General features: G+C 37.7%; 1 protein-coding gene across 1 annotated transcript; it reads right to left on the minus strand.

Annotated features, from left to right (window-relative positions):
- Positions 1 to 564: 564 nt before the first annotated feature.
- Positions 565 to 12,988, minus strand: LOC106059434 (pancreatic triacylglycerol lipase-like). The gene is made up of 10 exons (XM_056029151.1): positions 12,761 to 12,988; positions 11,281 to 11,473; positions 10,253 to 10,373; positions 7,794 to 8,022; positions 7,492 to 7,611; positions 6,308 to 6,436; positions 4,929 to 5,177; positions 3,124 to 3,238; positions 1,985 to 2,152; positions 565 to 716 (listed from the first exon to the last, which is right to left on the minus strand). The coding sequence occupies exons 1-10, from the start codon at positions 12,852 to 12,854 to the stop codon at positions 629 to 631; spliced, it is 1,506 nt and encodes a 501-aa protein (XP_055885126.1). The 5' UTR covers positions 12,855 to 12,988; the 3' UTR covers positions 565 to 628.
- Positions 12,989 to 18,909: the final 5,921 nt, after the last annotated feature.

The following is an 18,909-nucleotide window of genomic DNA, read 5'->3' on the forward strand; positions in this document are numbered from 1 at the left end:
GTTAATGAGTTTTAAGAACATCCTTTGAGTCAGCCCAGATACTACTGGGAATTTTAAAGGGATAGAATGATGCTGGAGTTATCTCTAAAACATGTAATGTCAGATCAATTCTCTGATACTCTCGTGAGTCTGTCTGGGTAGGTGCTAAGTGTAAAATAGTTATTACCATAAAAATCTGCTGACAGGGGAATTAACTGACTACACAGCAATTGTTTTTTAACTTACTTCCCCTGTAAGCTATGACGTAATCCGTTTTCATCGAACAAGGTCAAGGCATAAAACCCGGTAACCTTCTGAGCAGCCGATGTCTCTATCATTTTATCATTAGTTCATCCAATGAAATGACATTTATAAACTTTCTTTAAACTAAAGAATTTTAAACTAATTAATTTAGTGCATAAAAAGGTTATGATTCTTTATGCCATATACACTTTATGGTGATATTGTTTCTCTTGGGGTCATATTGTCTATACTTTAACATATTTTATTTATACTTTAGCCAAGTCGGTTGTCAAAACTGTAACTTAAGCCATTCCGTTATAAGCAACCAACAAAGAATCAACATGTGACACTAGCATGTATCGACAGTGAGTTTTATCCATAAATGCTTGATACGTGGTTCAGTGAGTTAACTGTAAGGTGGTGTATAGGTCCATGAGGTAACACTCAGGGGCGGCTCCCAGCCAACTGACATGCTGGGCTGTCTGAAGTATCTCCTGTTGAAAACATAAAGACTTACGAGCTTATTGTAGATTGACACGAGTGTCGATGTGTTTTAGCAAGGTGGCAATAAACAAAGACATAGATTGAATATACAGGAGTCTAAATAGATGGTGAACGATTGGTGCGTGTGTGTGTTCATTGGCTATTATTGTTTTAGTGATTGTTTGCATTCTATTGTGAATGTCAGTTTCTACTCAAAAAGAGAAAGAAAAATGCCGATGTAGAAAAAATTCTGAAACATGAATCATCGAGTTTGAAATGTTCTTGATATGTGCGATATCCATTTTTAATACAATAAGCCTTTAATCTTAAGGACTTTATTAACCAGTGTTGAAACAGACAGAGAAATGGAGAAACAGAGGGAGAGCAAGAAAAAGAAAAAGAAGGACAGCAAGAGAGAAGGAAAACGAGAGCGAGAGAAAAAGAGAGAGGGGAGTGAAAGACTTTAGAAATAGAGAAAAAGAGAGGGGAGTGAAAGACTTTAGAAATAGAGAAAAAGAGAGGGGAGTGAAAGACTTTAGAAAGAGAGAAAAAGAGAGGGAGTGAAAGACTTTAGAAAGAGAGAAAAAGAGAGGGAGTGAAAGACTTTAGAAAGAGAGAAAAAGAGAGGGGAGTGAAAGACTTTAGAAATAGAAAAAAAAAGAGGGGAGTGAAAGACTTTAGAAAGAGAGAAAAAGAGAGGGAGTGAAAGACTTTAGAAAGAGAGAAAAAAGAGAGGGGAGTGAAAGACTTTAGAAAGAGAGAAAAAAAGAGAAGAGAGGGAAAGACTTTAGAAAGAGAGTAAAAGAGAGGGGAGTGAACGACTTTAGAAAGAGAGAAAAAGAGAGGGAGTGAAAGACTTTAGAAAGAGAGAAAAAGAGAGGGGAGTGAAAGACTTTAGAAAGAGATAAAAAGAGAGGGGAGTGAAAGACTTTAGAAAGAGAGAAAAAGAGAGGGAGTGAAAGACTTTAGAAAGAGAGAAAAAGAGAGGGAGTGAAAGACTTTAGAAAGAGAGAAAAAAGAGAGGGGAGTGAAAGACTTTAGAAAGAGAGAAAAAAAGAGAAGAGAGGGAAAGACTTTAGAAAGAGAGTAAAAGAGAGGGGAGTGAACGACTTTAGAAAGAGAGAAAAAGAGAGAAGGGAGAGAAAGAGTTGGGAGTGAAAGACTTTAGAAAGAGAGAAAAAGAGAGGGGAGTGAAAGACTTTAGAAAGAGAGAAAAAGAGAGGGGAGTGAAAGACTTTAGAAAGAAAGAAAAAGAGAGAGGGGAGTGAGAGAAGCTTACGTTGGGTTATGCATCATGTTGTCCACCTCAATCCACTGGACATCTACTAGTCTCTGGTCTGTTTGTCCATCTGCACTTAAGAATCGGATGTCCACTCGAGTGACGTCGCCAATATCAAAGTGCACAACAACCAATCTCGACATGTCTCCTGATATCCGCTGTTGACCTCTGGGATACATTTGGAGAAGAAGTGAAAAGGAAAATGGAGGATTAATGAGCGTGCACGCTGTTTCCACTCACACTTTTGTTTCATGTCCTTTCAAATTAGGTTGGCTATCCTTATGTATAATGTTACATGCATACTTTCAAGGCAATGGCCCAAAAGTGTCTTTGACTTCAATAAAACAGTAGACTTTAGTTACAAAGTATTATAAAAAAATAGGCCTACCCATCAAAACGTGGATAAAGTTTTTTTTTTTTTTTTCATTATTTTAGGATTATAAGCAGTAGGTGAATTTTATGTACACTATTTATTTAATGATTTTTTAAAAATTAACTCTTTCTCTCCGTAATTATTTACCACATTCTGGTGGAATCAATGCTGGTATCGTCAGTTAGGAGAGAAAGAGTTGAGCTCTTCGTTTCCATTAGCAGCAGTATAGAAGGAACTAAAATAATATTAATGTACATGGGTCTTATTGGTTTGCACAACTTAACCTATCCGAACAACAAACCCCTAGCCCCCATCTAGACCTTTTGTGTCATGATTGTAACATTCTACCGCCAATGTAGAAAGATACAAGACACAGATCACCAAAGAAATCTACATAAGAACTCTTTTGTTTCCTTGCTAATCAAAGCATTTATAAACTCAAAACTTTTAGATGACAATGTCCCCTGAAGATCTAATGTTGAAGTTGTGGTACGAACGTAGGCCTATAGTTCGTTTAAAACGTTTTTGTTATGTCAAATATACAATTGTAAAATTTCATTAATTATAATAAAGATGTATTACTGCAGTTATTATTATAAATAGTACTCCTCTGAGATACCCCATGAGAAGACTTATTTGAATGTTGGTGAATTTTGCGTAGAGCCTTATTCCTATTTACCCATCTATAATGAACCTAAATGCATGTGCAGTGTATTTTTATTTTTAGGCAAGACTCGACATGGTTGACTTGTTGCAGACGACTTACGACGTCATCTCCATCCAGCCGACACTTCCTTGGCTGCCCGTCAGCTGAAACATGACCGTTCCTGCCAAATTGTCCGTGCGTGGCGCTGCCCTCAATGTGACCACATAGTGGTATGCTACAAGAGAACAAAGAATAACAAGTAAATAGTAAGACAACCAGTTTTAGCCAGTCTTGCAGTTCAGGCATGCTGGAGGGGGGGGGGAGCAAAATTCTCTTAAAATGGCTCAAAATAAAATGGACTTAACATGTTTCCCCCTTAGAAAACTATAATTCGTATTCCTATCCAAACTTGGCCCCACGAAATTCGTTTAGCATAGGGCCCCACAATGGTTAAGTCCGGCTCTGCTATTTAGTGACGGGCGAAAACAGAGTAGATTACTTTTTCTCTTTCCATGACTTCTTGGTCACAATGGTTAAGTCCGGCCCTGCTATTTAGTGACGGGTGAATAATAATTGCCCCCCCCCCCCTCTTTTTTTTTTTTCACCACTAAAATTACGTGGGGTAACTCTAGTCCGTCCGACTTGCAGAAATAAAAGAGTGATCTTTCCATTACTTGGTGTCCAAACTCTTGAGCCATGAAGAGAATTATATATATAGGCCTATATATATAGATATAGATTTTGTTACTACTAGATCTATAGCTCATCTCAAGTTGAATCTGTGTATATTAAATATTAATGATAGAAGTTAGGCCAATATTAAGTATTTTGTCATAAGAAAGAAATTTGTTGAAGTTTATTTCATAAAGAACGTACTACACCTACATCGGTTTAGCTGTAGGCCTACTAGCTGTCTGGAGCTAAACACCAGCAACTATAAACTTAGAAGATCAGATAAACTTCGTGCGTGCAGTATTGTAAACAATGCGATTGATTGGTTTACTGTTGCGAGCTGCTGCAGTTAGTTGGCCCTTTTCAGTGTAACTCTTCACTAAGTGAAGGCCCTAATTGTTTTTTTTTTTGCTGTTACAGCTGCTGTCGCATTTACATTTACATAAAACCTTATTTACATTATGATTTGTTATAAGTGACCCATTTCAAGTTTACTACCGGAATCATACAAATAGACGAATACCCAAACTATGCCGTGAAATTGCAATAACTCGTAGATTAACCAACGGAAACTCAATGCAAGCATATTTGTAGTGCTCTCCTAAGAGGCCAATTATTCCGATCTATCCCCGGCATAAAGGACAAGCAGAAGTGAACTGCTCCAGCGCGTGCAGTATCTTCATACCCATCCCCTTTTCCTTTATGGTCGGTTAATTAATTGAGAAACATTCCACTTCTATTTATTATGGAAATGGAACTTTTTTTTTTTTTCTGAAGAAACGTCTATAAAATAAGATATATCAATTTGGTTCAATCTGAAACCAGATCTATATTTTGGTCCTCATTGTTGTATTGCATGTACTTAGCACTTAGCTTCGCATTAACTAGATCGAGTTTTTCATTTCATTGATGACTCTCCACTCCATCCCGTCATTCTTATGACTCAAAAGTCAGCAGACGCGTAGAAGTTGGGACTGATCGGGGATTTCCTTAGTGACGCGAAGTGCATTAAAAACTTAGAACGGAAATAGCTTAGAGACAAATTAACGGACAAGAGACCCATTTCAGTAGTGCTTAGGATAAGATGTGTTTTCTTATGCAATAAATAGTTCTATTTCTAAAGAGGGCGTTTTACTTGATTTATATTCATCTGTTGAATGGTGTGTATTGTAGTGTATTCATTTAATTTTTACATATAATATTTGAAACTCGCGACACATACACACACACCCCTCAACACATCAAAAACTTACTACAAAAAGGCTGCGATCCAGTTGTATTGAGATAATACGATCCCCTTGACCTGAAGTACAAGTCAGCATGGTAGCCCATGACCGGACACGGTCTGTTACCGCAGTGACGGCACTCCCCCTGCCAAAAACGTTCCGCCGAGGAGCATGGGTAACTTGTGAACTGGCACGAGCCGAATGTCGTCTGCCGAATGGAAGCAGTGAACAGCTCGGTGGATCTCTCATGGCTGCAACTGACGTGAAACTCTGCATCTGATGTCAGAGAATAAACACATGAAAACATCAAGGTATATACAATCTTCGCAAGATGACTGCAAGCTTTGTTTGCGAACATTGGGATAACTATGGCGACGCCCTGTCCGTTGTTCTTACTCACGGAAGCATAGGCATACACTCTGGTCGACAATACGCTGCCTACATGAATACTTCCGGTGTTTATGCAGTCGTTAGCCCAAACCCACCCCATTTGGACAACTGTGTCTTTCAGGAAGTGTTCACCCGTCAATAAACATGTGACGCCGCGGGTTCTACTAGTATTGTCAAGTAACTAAGAAAAAAAAACGGTGACGATCTTTAAATTCGATACAAATAAAAAGAAGAGATTCTGAAATTGGAGAACGTTCCAGACATAGACCTATATGTTCCAGACATAGACCTATATATTCCAGACATAGACCTATATGTTCCAGACATAGACCTATATGTTCTAGGCATAGACCTATATATTCCAGGCATAGACCTATATGTTCCAGGCATAGACCTATATGTTCCAGACATAGACCTATATGTTCCAGGCATAAACCTATATGTTCCAGGCATAGACCTATATGTTCCAGACATAGACCTATATGTTCCAGACATAGACCTATATGTTCCAGACATAGACCTATATGTTCCAGACATAGACCTATATGTTCCAGACATAGACCTATATGTTCCAGACATAGACCTATATGTTCCAGACATAGACCTATATGTTCCAGGCATAGACCTATATGTTCCAGACATAGACCTATATGTTCCAGACATAGACCTTATATGTTCCAGATTTGTATGGGGTGAAGAACCCGGTAATGAGAAGTTAGGGCTGCAACTTTGAACAAAACTATCGATTAGTATAGACTGGACAAAGAAATTTAAAAGCTTAGTTTCGTCTTCAGCGCTTATTGTCGGTGGATATTTTCCTTATTGTAAGTAAACGTTTTTCCAATTGTCGGGAGAAGCTTTTGTATCTATCTCAAAGTTTTGCGTCATGTTAGTGTTCTCTTGTATGTTCAGTCGTTTACTTATATATGGTTGAGCTTACCAGATAGATTGGAATAGAGCCCCTGCAATTCAATAAGGGCTCATGTGTCCGATTTGGTGTCCGATTATCTACTGACCTGTAATTCCATTGCTGACCACGTCCTCCATGAATCCTAAGACCGAGGTCTCCTCCTGACATCCTGGCTGAGCACGTCCCCCGTTTGGGTAGAAGTCAACGTGACCCACTGGCTCAATCATGCCGTAACCTTCAGAGTAAAAAACGTAGGCTGATAAAGGGCAGGGGGCGGACTGGCTATATGGGCATTTGAGCAAATGCCCGGTGGGCCGGTACCCAAATGGACCTGTAGGGCCACCCAAAGGGCCTCATGAATGACACTATAGAACGTATTACATTGTTAACTGTTTGGATAATATTCTCTTGTAAAAGGGGCCTTCTGAGAAAAATCTTTTACAGACTCTAAAATGTAATACTAATTTAATCTAAAACATTTTCCAAAATAATGTAATAGCCTATATTCGTACACAGTGCTACTGGTAAGCTTCATCCTTTTAAGGCCTACACACTTAGCGATTAAAAAGCAACATAAGGCTATTATTTCTTATAAAGATACAGAGTTCATTGTAAGCATGCGTTCAGTTATCGATAGATTTTCAAACTGAACAGAATGATTTTGAGGACAGGTAGACGTAGAAGTGGATGTTCCTGAAATGATAAACATTTTGATGGCCGGATTTTACAGAAATGCCCGGGCCGATCTTAACACCCAGTCCGCCTCTGGGTGTCAGGGTTATTAATTAGATCCAATATTTAGAAGCGCAGCAAGGTGCAACTTGGGCCCTGTTCAGGAATCTGGTTTTGCCCCTCCCCCCCTCCCCCCGAACTAGAAGGCTGAGTGTCACAAACAAAATCGAGTACATATGAGGAGTGCATAACAAAGAAATATTCAAATGAATGAATAAAAAAAAATTCGACTTCATACTGTAGGAGTAAAAATAGTTTGTAACATTCAAATCTTGGTTATCCATTATCCATACAGATGTCGCAAACAACTATCTTTCAATGGCCCCTTGCTGGCCCTTAAGAGTCACGGGCCCAGGTGCACTACTTCACGCCATGGTTACTAAGTTACTGGTTATTTGTGATAACTTAATACAACCTAATAATACCTTAGCTTTATACGGGACAAAATTCTCATTTCAATTCTACAAAGAATGTGCCTGAACTCGGCACTATGCTGTCATTGAAGAAATAAAAAGACAACTAAGATAATTGACACAGACAATGTCCAAAGTGTCTCACCTCTAACTGTGTCGTAAGGCTCAGCATCTGTGTGGATAACGTCCACAAAACTAGCATCAGTAGGATCCAGTCTCACCGCCTGACTGAATCCAGAGAAGTTGGGCTGAGCTGGGTCCAGACCTAAAGAAGACATTTCCAAGTTTTAAAAGAATGTAACAATTTTACATATTCTTTTCACGTGTTTGGAATCAATAAAAATACTGGGCAACATATAAGACAAGTAGCTTCAACAATCACAAAGTGTTAACAATTCCTGCATACTTTTGTAAAAGATTTGGTCATAGTAAAATGGCTGCACTGACCTGTGATCCGACTAATACCAGGGATGCTTGCTCCAACATAGCCCGCCACATGTGCGCCAAGGCTGTGTCCAATCAGATGGACTCTATCGGAGTTGGCTCCAGTGAGCTGGAAAATGCTGTTTAGTAGCCTTGATGTCTGTGCTGCCACCAGTCGGGCATTGGCTACAGCGCGCGTATAGGGAAAGCCGGCACCGTCGCCCCAGTCAACAACTACAACATTGACATCAGCCTTAGTGGTAGGAAAAAGGAAACACATATGATTATAAACCACGTGATTATCTCTAGTAGGCCTAAATATGAAGCATACACATTTGTCCAAAGTAAATCTGGTCTACTGTTAGCTTGGTTATCGAACACAAAAAAAAAAACAACACAAAAAAAAAAAAAAAAAAAAAAAACACAAAAAAAAAACACAAAAAAAAAACAACACAAAAAAAAAACACAAAAAAAAAACAACACAAAAAAAAACACAAAAAAAACAACACAAAAAAAAACAACACAAAAAAAAAACACAAAAACAACAAGACAAAAAAAAAACACAAAAAAAAACAACACAAAAAAAAAACACAAAAAAAAACACAAAAAAAAACAACACAAAAAAAAAAAAACACAAAAAAAAACACAAAAAAAAAAACACAAAAAAAACCAACACAAAAAAAAAAACAAACACAAAAAAAAAACAACAACACATGGTTATAGAGACTAAACGAAGCTGGAACACTTTCATTTCCTCGTTTTCATGCAGAGGGCGCCCTCACATTGCGGAGTGAGGGGCAACGAAACGGCAGATACCCTTGCAAGAGAGGGAGCTTTGGCAGCCACTCGAAGCACCAAGCACGTTTTTACAAGCAACGGCAGAAATCCGAGCACTCATTCCTGAGAAGTGGTTCAAGTCCTGGGAGGAATCCGATAGAGCACGTAGTGTCTAGCAGCATATGCGTCACCCAGATCGCGACGATCCGTGAGTGGCGGTTAAGTAGGTCAGAACAAGCAATCATTGCACAGTGTTGGACGGAACATTGTCTTTTTGGGGCATACATTGCCCGGTTCCGCCCGAACTACGACTCCCGATGCCGTCACTGTGGAGAGAGCGTTGAAACAGTGTCGCACATCTTGTACGAGTGTCCCCAGCTACGAGAGCTAAGGGGGGAGTGTCTGAGCAGTCACTCGACTTGTAGGGTAGCTACGAGGCATTACGACGAACGGCCCAGTTTCTTGCCAGAGCACTACGGGAGGATTGAGTCCTTCCTGCTCTGATTATTCAATAGTTCATCTCAGGAACACTTTTTTTTCCCGGAGGATGAGGTGGCAGAGTGATAAAACGCTTGGCTTCCTAACCGAAGGTTGCCGGGTTTGAATCTCGATGAAGATTGGTATTTTGAACTTTGGAATTTTATTAGGATTACCCTGACTCCAACCAACTCTTAAAGGTACCCGACTTAAGTTGGGGAAGAAAAGAAGAAAAAAGTGGTTGATTTGGTGTGCTGGCCACATGACACCCTCGTTAACAGTCGGCCATAGAATCAGATGACCTTAACATCATCTGCCCCATAGATCACAAGGTTTGAAAGGGAGACTTTACTTTACTTTATAGAATCAGATGTAGATGTTTTGGTGACGACATTATAAAGGGTTAGTTGAATTTTTTGTGTTCCTTTTAGAGTTACAGAGTAAGAGCTAGATGTCGCTAGTCAACGTACATAGTTGGTTAGTTATTTTTTGTATCATCATAAATATTCTATTATCTGAATCATATTTACAATGTATGTATATATATATTTATTGTTTAGAGTTCGAGTTTAAAAGAATAAAACTCAACAAGATTATATCTACACCCGTGTCATTGTATTGATTCTTAGAAGTTATGGTCTTGTATCAACGGCACCTCTTGTAAGGATACTACACAAGTCTATCTCTTCAAGCAACAGCGTGGCGTCGGTAAGGATACTACACAAGTCTATCTCTTCAAGCAACAGCGTGACGTCGGTAAGGATACTACACAAGTCTATCTCTTCAAGCAACAGCGTGATGTCGGTAAGGATACTACACAAGTCTATCTCTTCAGGCAACAGCGTGACGTCGGTAAGGATACTACACATGTCTATCTCTTCAAGCAACAGCGTGGCGTCGTCTGCCCTATAGATCACAAAGTCTGTCGCAGAGTTGACTTTTAGTTTTACTTTTCTAAGTGCCATATAACAGGCTGCCTGAATCAGCCAAGGAAACCAATGATCATTAAAGATGGTGGGTAGCCTACATAGGTTTAATCATTCTTCCATTACTTACGCATCAAATTTCAGGTGCGAAAGATTCAGAAATTCAAAATCTCAAATTTAAATTTCTCTGTGTTTGAATTAGAAACACCGGATTTCGGAAGCCAAGCGCTTTACCATTCTCCGTAAATGTTTAGAATAGAATAGGCAGCAAGAGTAACGCAGAGAACTAACATATCAACTTACAACATGAAGTAAGGCTTCTGTCATGTTGACCAGAAACTCCATACTGCCGTACTGTAAGAAGCCATGAATCAATATTTTGATGTCTTTGTCACCAGTCAGATGTGAAGAAGTAATGCTGGAACTGGCTCAAAGTAGAACAAAGAGACATGTATACATTTGTATTATTTAACGCCATTCAAGTGACATACATCTCCAAATATGGAAGCCGCTCATAGGAAAAAAACTTTTACTTTCACGCACATTGACAGTGACTGACTGCCTTGTGATGTGCTCTGCGGACTCTGGTCAATATTGTCGTGAGCTTGATCCCTTGTCTACTGATCATTGTAAAAAAAAAATGTTTTCATGTTTTTTATAATTTTTTTTTAAAAAAGGAGGTTCTGTTTAGGTTCTAAACAACTGAGGTTCAGTTAAGGTTATAAAGAACAATAATCCAGAAGACTTGAAGACAAGAGGCTCAGTCTTGAGCTAAGAACGCAGATCACAGTAAAAGCTGGCACCTCTACGACAGACCCAACCTTCCATTAACTTGTGTGTGGCCGGCTTTTCAAAGCAATCTTCAAGACCGTGCTGATCCTCGACCACAAAAGAGGACTTAAAGCCTACTTGACCAAACTGGGAGACAAACTTATAATAGTTATAAAGTATTTTCCTGAGTCCCTGATGAACAAATACCATTTTTTAAAACAAAGTTTATATAGGATGAAATTGCATCAATTATTTTGAATCAATCATTTAATTAATTTTTGGTCGTTCTAGATTAACAGAAATAAATTTGTGCGATTGGAAATAGTTTATTGTTTTTTATTAGCGCAACTTTCTTGCTTATAGCATGCCCAGGGCTCTATGGCCCAATTACTTCTGTGGCCCTCTTTTTTTTTTTTTGGGGGGGGGGAGTTTCCTTGCTTCTTTTTCAAAAGCTTTTTTTTTTAAAGTTACTTTACTTACTACTTGAGCACCAGGTAATGACTAAAAAACTGTCACGGAGCTAAATGAGAGACGAAATAGACATACTTATAAAGACCTACCTGTTGTCTGCGTCCAGTCTGTGTCCGGTAGTAGGGTTATGTCTGGTGTACAGCAAAAACCGAGTGTTCACCACCGAAGGACTCTGAGGTAGCCACTGGGTGTTGTTGAAGGGAGGGTCCAAGGTGAAGCACCCCAGCCTGGAGTATCTCACGCCCCTGCATCTGCTGAGCGAAACTCTTCTTCGTGATGGAACTTGTACGCATGTACACAAAAAACAACAACAACTAGTTGATACACTACAAAGTTTAACTCATAAATTACAAAAAAAAAAAAGTAATCAATGCCTCCGTCTTACGGGTGTCCAGATATCTTCAAGTTCCCTTAATACCAGGCCTACTGTACGATGACCATCTAACTACTGTAAACAAACAAAACAAAGCAAGCATAAACTCTATGGCCATATCAATATCACTAGGTCCTCAATGCGCGGATAGACCTTCCTTCTGGAAGAAGGTAAAAGAAGAAGCGAACAGAGAAAGCGATGGGAAGACAACATAAAAAAATTTTATTCAAGGCAAAAGACAGAGTTGAATGGAGAAAGACGGTCAACAGATCACGTGTGGTGACCCAACGGTTCAACAAAATAAGGGGTAGGTGACGTTGTTTTACTGCAGTAATTTGATCGGACTAAACATGTTTCCGCTACCAGTCTACTTTTTGTTGTTTTTTATTTAACAGCAGGCTTTTAATTGTTTTTATTATTACTTTTAAATAATATATATTTATATATTGATAAAGAGAACTGCTTTCTTCGAAAAGTCTGGATTCATAATAATAATAGAATCGCTCAAATCGCTGATGGAAAATCCGATTTCTCCGTGTTTTGGAGCATGTTGAAAATGAACACAACGGCTTCTGTTGGTCTCCTGTAAGCAAATCCTTTTGTATTTTTAAATGTAGGCTTATATATGCAAACAATGCAAACCTGTTTTCACCTTGTTATGATTATTAATGTAACAAATGTATCCATTTTAAAACAAGAATCATACCATCACATAACATATAGAGGGCCTACTAATAGAAATCATGAAATAAAAAAAATAATTTGATTTATATGGTGCTGCTAACTGACAATAATATAGGATCATGACGCTGTGTATCAAATCAGACTTTTTTAGAACTTAAAAACATATAGTGTGTTGTTTTTTTTTTAAATAAAATATTTAGACCAATACATAAACTTTTGTTATTCGTATACATAAATATAAATCGACCATCCGCGGTCAATGGTTATTTCTGCGCTGGATGTGACAAAGTATGTAGGTCGCAGCTGGGGCTGTGTAGCCACTGGAAATACTGCATTCCTCGCTAATCTTCAGACTCGAAGACAAGCCTTATTATTATATATTTGTATTGTACATCAGCTTCTCAACATTCACTGTGTCCTCTTCTTTCAGGTACCGTTTGTGCACTTCTTCGTTGATAATAAACTAGAAATCATGTTTAAGAGAAGTTTGCCGATGTAAAACTCCTGCTTACCTATTCTCATTGATGACTCGCACAAATTTGATACTTCCAAAGCTAGACATAGAAAAAACACCAAGAAAGTCCGAGTTGTCCTATCAAGTTCCATTTTAGTTTACTAAGTTAATACAAGTAATTATTTAAAGTTTGCTCATTAAAAAAATACATTTATATTTAGGCCTAGATCTTTTTTTTTAAAGTCGATATATTAAATACACTTTTCTGCAAGGAAATAAAAATGCTGGTTAAAAAAAAAAACAACGCAAGTAAATAAAAGTTGTGATTCGCTGAAAATGTAGGTGCAAAGGGTTCTCCTCATGTTTCAATGCAGGTGGCGGTGCCAGGGCTATTACAGACTAACAACGCTACACTTATTTTCACCTGTATAAAAATGTTTTTTTTGTTGTTTAAAAAGCAACTTTGAGAAATAAATAGTTCTACCATAGATTAAAAAACGCTACACTTATTTTCACCTTTATAAAAATGTTTTGCATTTTTTTTTGTCTTTTTTTTTTTTGTTTAAAAAAAAACTTTGAAAAGACATAAATAGTTGTATTGTAAACTGTTCATAACCAAACATTACACTTATTTTCATCTGTTTAAAAATGTGGTGTTTTTTTTTTGTTATTTAAAAACAACTTTGAAAAGACCTGCATGAATAAAACCAGATCTATAGGGACTGATGTTTGGTTGAACAATCGAAACTGAAATAGTTATTTTACATAGAGCCACAGATTCGACTTTTACACCTAAATATTGCCTAATATCATCTCGATAAAGCTTCAAATGGGCATCAAAGCCACTGGCAGATATTCCATATCTTCAATGTAGTATTAGACACAATTATGTGTGTGATTATTTTAATTTTGGACAACATGTTTATAATCGATATATTAAAATACAATATAGATACTCATAGAAGCATCCTTTCAAGTGATGTTTGTATTTCAATGGCAGGCCTAACATAACATAAGAGGGCACTTTTATTTGAAAAGGTGAGAGTGTAATTAAGGCTTTCAATTTCATACATGTTTTTATATCACACAGTTCTGTATATAATTTTCAAACCAGAGAGTCAATGCTTCTGTTAGGCCTACTATTGTTCAATTCCAAACATGGAAGTGTTTATCTCACATCATTGAATATGAGTAGGCAGGCATTTAATAAATCGATCAGAATGTGTCGATTTGTTGTTATGTACGATATTGTGTAGCTCATGACTGCCTTAGGTCTAGTTTCTGCGCCATTTTTCCTCAAGACGTATCTGTGAGAACACGAGAACCTTCGTTTTAAAAACAGAAATCTGCATGATGTAGGGTGAAGCGAGAAAGATGTAGCTGTTTTAAAACATACGTCTTATCAGTTGCTGCTGAGTTCAAGAGTCAGGCTTGTGTTTAGGTCGAGCATTTGACCGCTTCATCCCTCCCCCTACTATTGGTACACGGTAAACGTTTAACGATGTAGGGCAGCGGTTCTCAACCTTTTAAGCTCGGTGACCATTTCTTAGAACCCACCACTCCGCCGCGACCCCCCTCCAGCACACACGCACAGGAATAGAAGAATAGACAAAAACAATCCATTTTTTCGATGGTCTTTGGCGACCCCTGGCAAATCGTCAATCGACCCCCAAGGGGGTCGCGACCCACAGGTTGAGAACCCCTGATGTAGGGACTCCCTTATAACTTTGGCAATGTGTTTGAGTCGTTCTTACATTGTTTTGTTAAATTTTTTTTTTTTTATTTTTTTTTTTGCTTTTTTTTTTTTTTTAATTTTTTTTACAAATTATTATTTGAATCCATAGTATTACTATTGAAGATGTGCGTACATGGGGAGACTACTTCATAGTTTTACTCTTGAAGATGTGCGTACATGGGGAGACTACTTCATAGTTTTACTCTTGAAGATGTGCGTACATGGGGAGACTACTTCATAGTTTTACTCTTGAAGATGTGCGTACATGGGGAGACTACTTCATAGTTTTACTCTTGAAGATGTGCGTACATGGGGAGACTACTTCATAGTTTTACTCTTGAAGATGTGCGTACATGGGGAGACTACTTCATAGTTTTACTCTTGAAGATGTGCGTACATGGGGAGACTACTTCATAGTTTTACTCTTGAAGATGTGCGTACATGGGGAGACTACTTCATAGTTTTACTCTTGAAGATGTGCGTACATGGGGAGACTACTTCATAGCAAGCGTTGTTTTTGGTGTATCTGATGAAGGGAATCAACAAATGTTGATATGCTAATAATGCCTATACTATTCTTTTTCAAAAGCTCAATGATAATTTTTTGTTTGCAATGTAAATTAAAAATAGTAGTGGACCTAAGACTGTTCCTTGAGGTACACCTGAGTTCACTGTTATCGGTGTTGATTTAGAGCCATTTATTATTACAGTTTGTTCTCTCCCTATCAGAAAATCTTTAATCCACTGATGCAGTGGACCATTAATGCCGAAATATTTTAATTTTTTAAGCAAACTATGGTGGTGAACTTTGTCAAAAGCCTTAGAAAAATCTAGTAAGATAGAATCTATTTGTTCACTATTATCTAAACCTTTTGAAAAATCATCAATTAGTCCTATTAGTTGTGTTTCACATGATCTATATTTCCTAAAGCCATGTTGGTATGGTGTGAGGACATTATGTTTGTCTAAGTGGTTTATATGATGTTTCTACATATTAGGCCTATGTGTTCTAGGATTTTACATGTGATGCTGGTAAGTGATACTGGTCTGTAGTTTCCTGGGTCAGATTTTTCTCCTTTTTTAAATAGGGGGGTGACATTAGCTTATTTCCAGTCCTTTGGTACTCTGCCCTGGTTAAGTGAAGCCTGAAAGAGTATTTTGAACACTGGGGCAAGCTCATTGCTTAGTTCTTTGAGTAATCTAGCTGGAATACCATCAGGTCCAGACGCTTTATTTGGTTTGGTGTTGGCTAATAGTTTTTGAATTCCATTTTCTTGTACTACTAGTTGTTAGTTGATGCTACTTATCATTTAAACATTTCAATTACCAAAATCTAAAACTGCATGGCAAGGAGCAAGGACACAATAATTTCTAGCTTTGACAATGATATCATTGATTCAAAATGAAGTTAAAACTGTTTATCCGTCATTTAAAAAAAAAGATTTGATTCCCACATTTAAATAAAGTCTTGAACATCATGTCAGTTCTACAGAATACATTGAAGTGTCGTTTGAATGATTTAGCAGGCAAGGAAGGATGTATACTTGCATTTATTAATCAAACCTTTAGTTACTGATCGAAATATTCTGAAGATTTCTTACACATGAAACTGAAATTGGAATATGATTAACTTTCCTCAATTCTAAATGCATATAAGTGATCATTACCATGTTAACATTTAACAGAACTAAGTGAATATACCCATAGTTATGCCAGTTATACCAGTTACTCAAAATACACAAAGATCTGCTAGTGTTGATTTTGCACGCCGAGGCATAATAATAAAGTTGAAAAGGCGTTTTCGTTAATCAGCGTGCAGTGGGCAACATGGGGAAACACATCCTCCAGCGAGAGACACTTTTCTCCAAATGTCGCCTCTTCTCTGAAACAAAATGTCGTGCACGGAACTCTACAACTAAGATGGCACCAATGACGTACAGCAGGGAAAGATGTGTCTGAGAAATACACTACTAAATATAGCGAAGTTCTGGGCCTTTGATTGGCTGAAATGTTTCATTTAATACCGTGTAATCCTTAATCTATTTTTTTAAATTTTACTTTGTATTTTTTGTTGTGAATCCTCCTTTGTAAGGCCTCGTCCTCCGTTTTGTCCTTCTCTATGAGTGCATGTGTCTGGTAACCATAACTATAGGATTATTTTTTTTTTAGCAGAAATTATTTTTTTATTATCTAGTTGGTAACAGTAATCTTTCAATATGGCGTCATTGACATTGTTTATTTTGTCTAATCATGGAACTATTGAATACAAAATATATCCTAATCTTACTTTTTTTTTTTCAATTTCTTCACTTTTTTCTTTACGTTCCATTACATCGCCACCCCATTTCCTGTTTCACATTGGAGAGTTACAAACATTTTTGATGATGGTCTATATATATCGTTACTGTTAAACTTTCTAGTGTACATTTCTATCGTTGATACCTCTGCTACTCTCAACCTCTCCGCACTGGCCGCTATAAACACCACACACGACTATATCGTGGTGACTAACAGAGAATTGTTGCCAATCGCGCACTTTTTTATGGCCAAGCGAGTGGTGCAGGCACTAGACGCTCAGCCCTTCCCCCCTTGATGTGTGAGAGTCTGACAATGGACACTACAGTCCACCAAAGTAACAGGCTCCACGCTACGTTTAGGCGAGCAAGTAAGCGTTTGGGTTTTCGAAAGTAGTTTCTATACACAGTGGCATTGCTTCAAGCGAGACATATTAAGCCGCATAGCTGATGGCGAGCTTCCAGATAGGCCTATGCGAGGCAATGCGATTGGGGAAGGGGGGGGGGGGGTCATAGTACGAGCTCTAGGTAAAAAGCTTTGTCTCCATTAGCGAGACTCCTAAATTTGTCTTGTGAACGATAGAACTGGTGCATGCGGGGATCTTGCCTTGTGCGGAGCCACCTTTGAGATAGAAAAACCCAGAGAAACATTTACTTTACCCCAAATAATGTCAGGTACCCATTAGAGTTGGGTGGACTCAGGTCTCAGAGACGCCTTAAGGATCCCGAAATTAAAAATCCCAGACTTTGCCAGTACTCGAATCTGAGAACTAGCTCCCCCCCCCCCCGATTCAACCACCGCTCCCCCAACTTAGTATATGGAGGCTAACAAATAGTTTATATAGGCCTATATCCCCATGTTAAGCCTGTCTTGAGGTTGGAGATTGTTTAGAGATATAGAAAGATACTAAGGCTGGTTTTAGGTTTGGGAATGCATTTTAAGATTTAAATGCAGAGTGAGTGTATGCTATCTTTATCTTTACACTTGTTTTAAAATAAATGACCTTAAGATGAAACTAACTTGTTTTAATGATTTCGATATTTAATTATGTATCCTTTTTTTAAAAATTAAATCTGAATGCACCCGTTCAATAATGTAAACGTACCGTAGGCCTATGTATTTCAGGCCAATCTATTTGCATACATGTCTGGTTTGTTTTGAGACTTTTTTGTTCTGTCTCAACCAAAGCCAATGTGTTCTCTAGCATGTCTTGTAATATTTGATCTAAGCTCGTATGACTTGATCGTTTGAAACGTTCTTTACCCTGTAAGTCTATCGGCCTCAAACAGTTTATAATATCCAGCATCAACGATTATAGTAGTTAGTGGGGGCTGAGTGCAGTGTGGTAAAGCGCATGGCTTCCAAACTGAGAGGTCCTGTGTTAGAATTTTAATCATTTCAGATTTTTAGGACGCCCCTGAGTCCACCCAACTCTAATGGGTAGACCTACCTGAATTTTCTTGCAAATTTAGGCAGTTGGTCGTTGTGCTGGCCACGTGATTATCTCGTCAACCGTTGGCCAAAGCAACAGATGACCTTTACATCATTTGCACTTTACGAAGGGGTACTTTACTTTTTTTTATTTTTACAGTAGATAGTGCAGTGGTATGTGAATCTTTAGTTGACCTATTAAATTGCCGTTCGCAGATTTACAAATCGACATAGATTCCTCACTCTCCAGGTCAGGTCTATAAGCTGTTTTCCTCGCCCCCCCCCCTCCCCCTTTATTTATGAAGATAATGCATATATATATATATATATTAATAATACTTGGGTATTGATCTTTTAATAAAGAAACAAGTTCAGATGGACAAAAGATCAAAATGTAATAATTTTTGTAAACCATTTTATTTTTAAAGCTAGCATCTTTTCTAAAGATTTCTTGATCTAGATTAGATCTACATGTTGTCTTTCCCACAATGCAATAAATAATTCCGGAAAAACACAATTTTAAATAACCTAACAAAAAAGTAGGCCTTGTGAAATTGCCAAATTAGCTTTTAAGTTTATTTATTTATTTATTTTTTTACAAATGAACTTCTAATTTTTTAAATATCACAAATCGAATTATACTTGCAATATATATCATATATATTTTTGTAAAGCTTTTGTTAAATATAAATATCTAATTTATGTAATTTTTTACGATGTATTTTATTCCATCCAAAAGAAAACCA

Source organism: Biomphalaria glabrata, chromosome 5 (genome assembly GCF_947242115.1).
Source record: "Biomphalaria glabrata chromosome 5, xgBioGlab47.1, whole genome shotgun sequence".
In the NCBI taxonomy this organism is placed as follows: domain Eukaryota; kingdom Metazoa; phylum Mollusca; class Gastropoda; family Planorbidae; genus Biomphalaria; species Biomphalaria glabrata.

Bases quoted from the DNA above. Each gene is read 5' to 3' on its own strand.
- LOC106059434 (XM_056029151.1), bottom strand. From the start codon at position 12,854: ATGGAACTTGATAGGACAACTCGGACTTTCTTGGTGTTTTTTCTATGT. The intron at 10,374-11,280 runs GTAGGTCTTTAT...ACTTTGAGCCAG, and splicing joins AGACTGGACGCAGACAACAG to TTCCAGCATTACTTCTTCAC. The intron at 6,437-7,491 runs GTGAGACACTTT...TTTACTCTGAAG, and splicing joins GCCTTACGACACAGTTAGAG to GTTACGGCATGATTGAGCCA.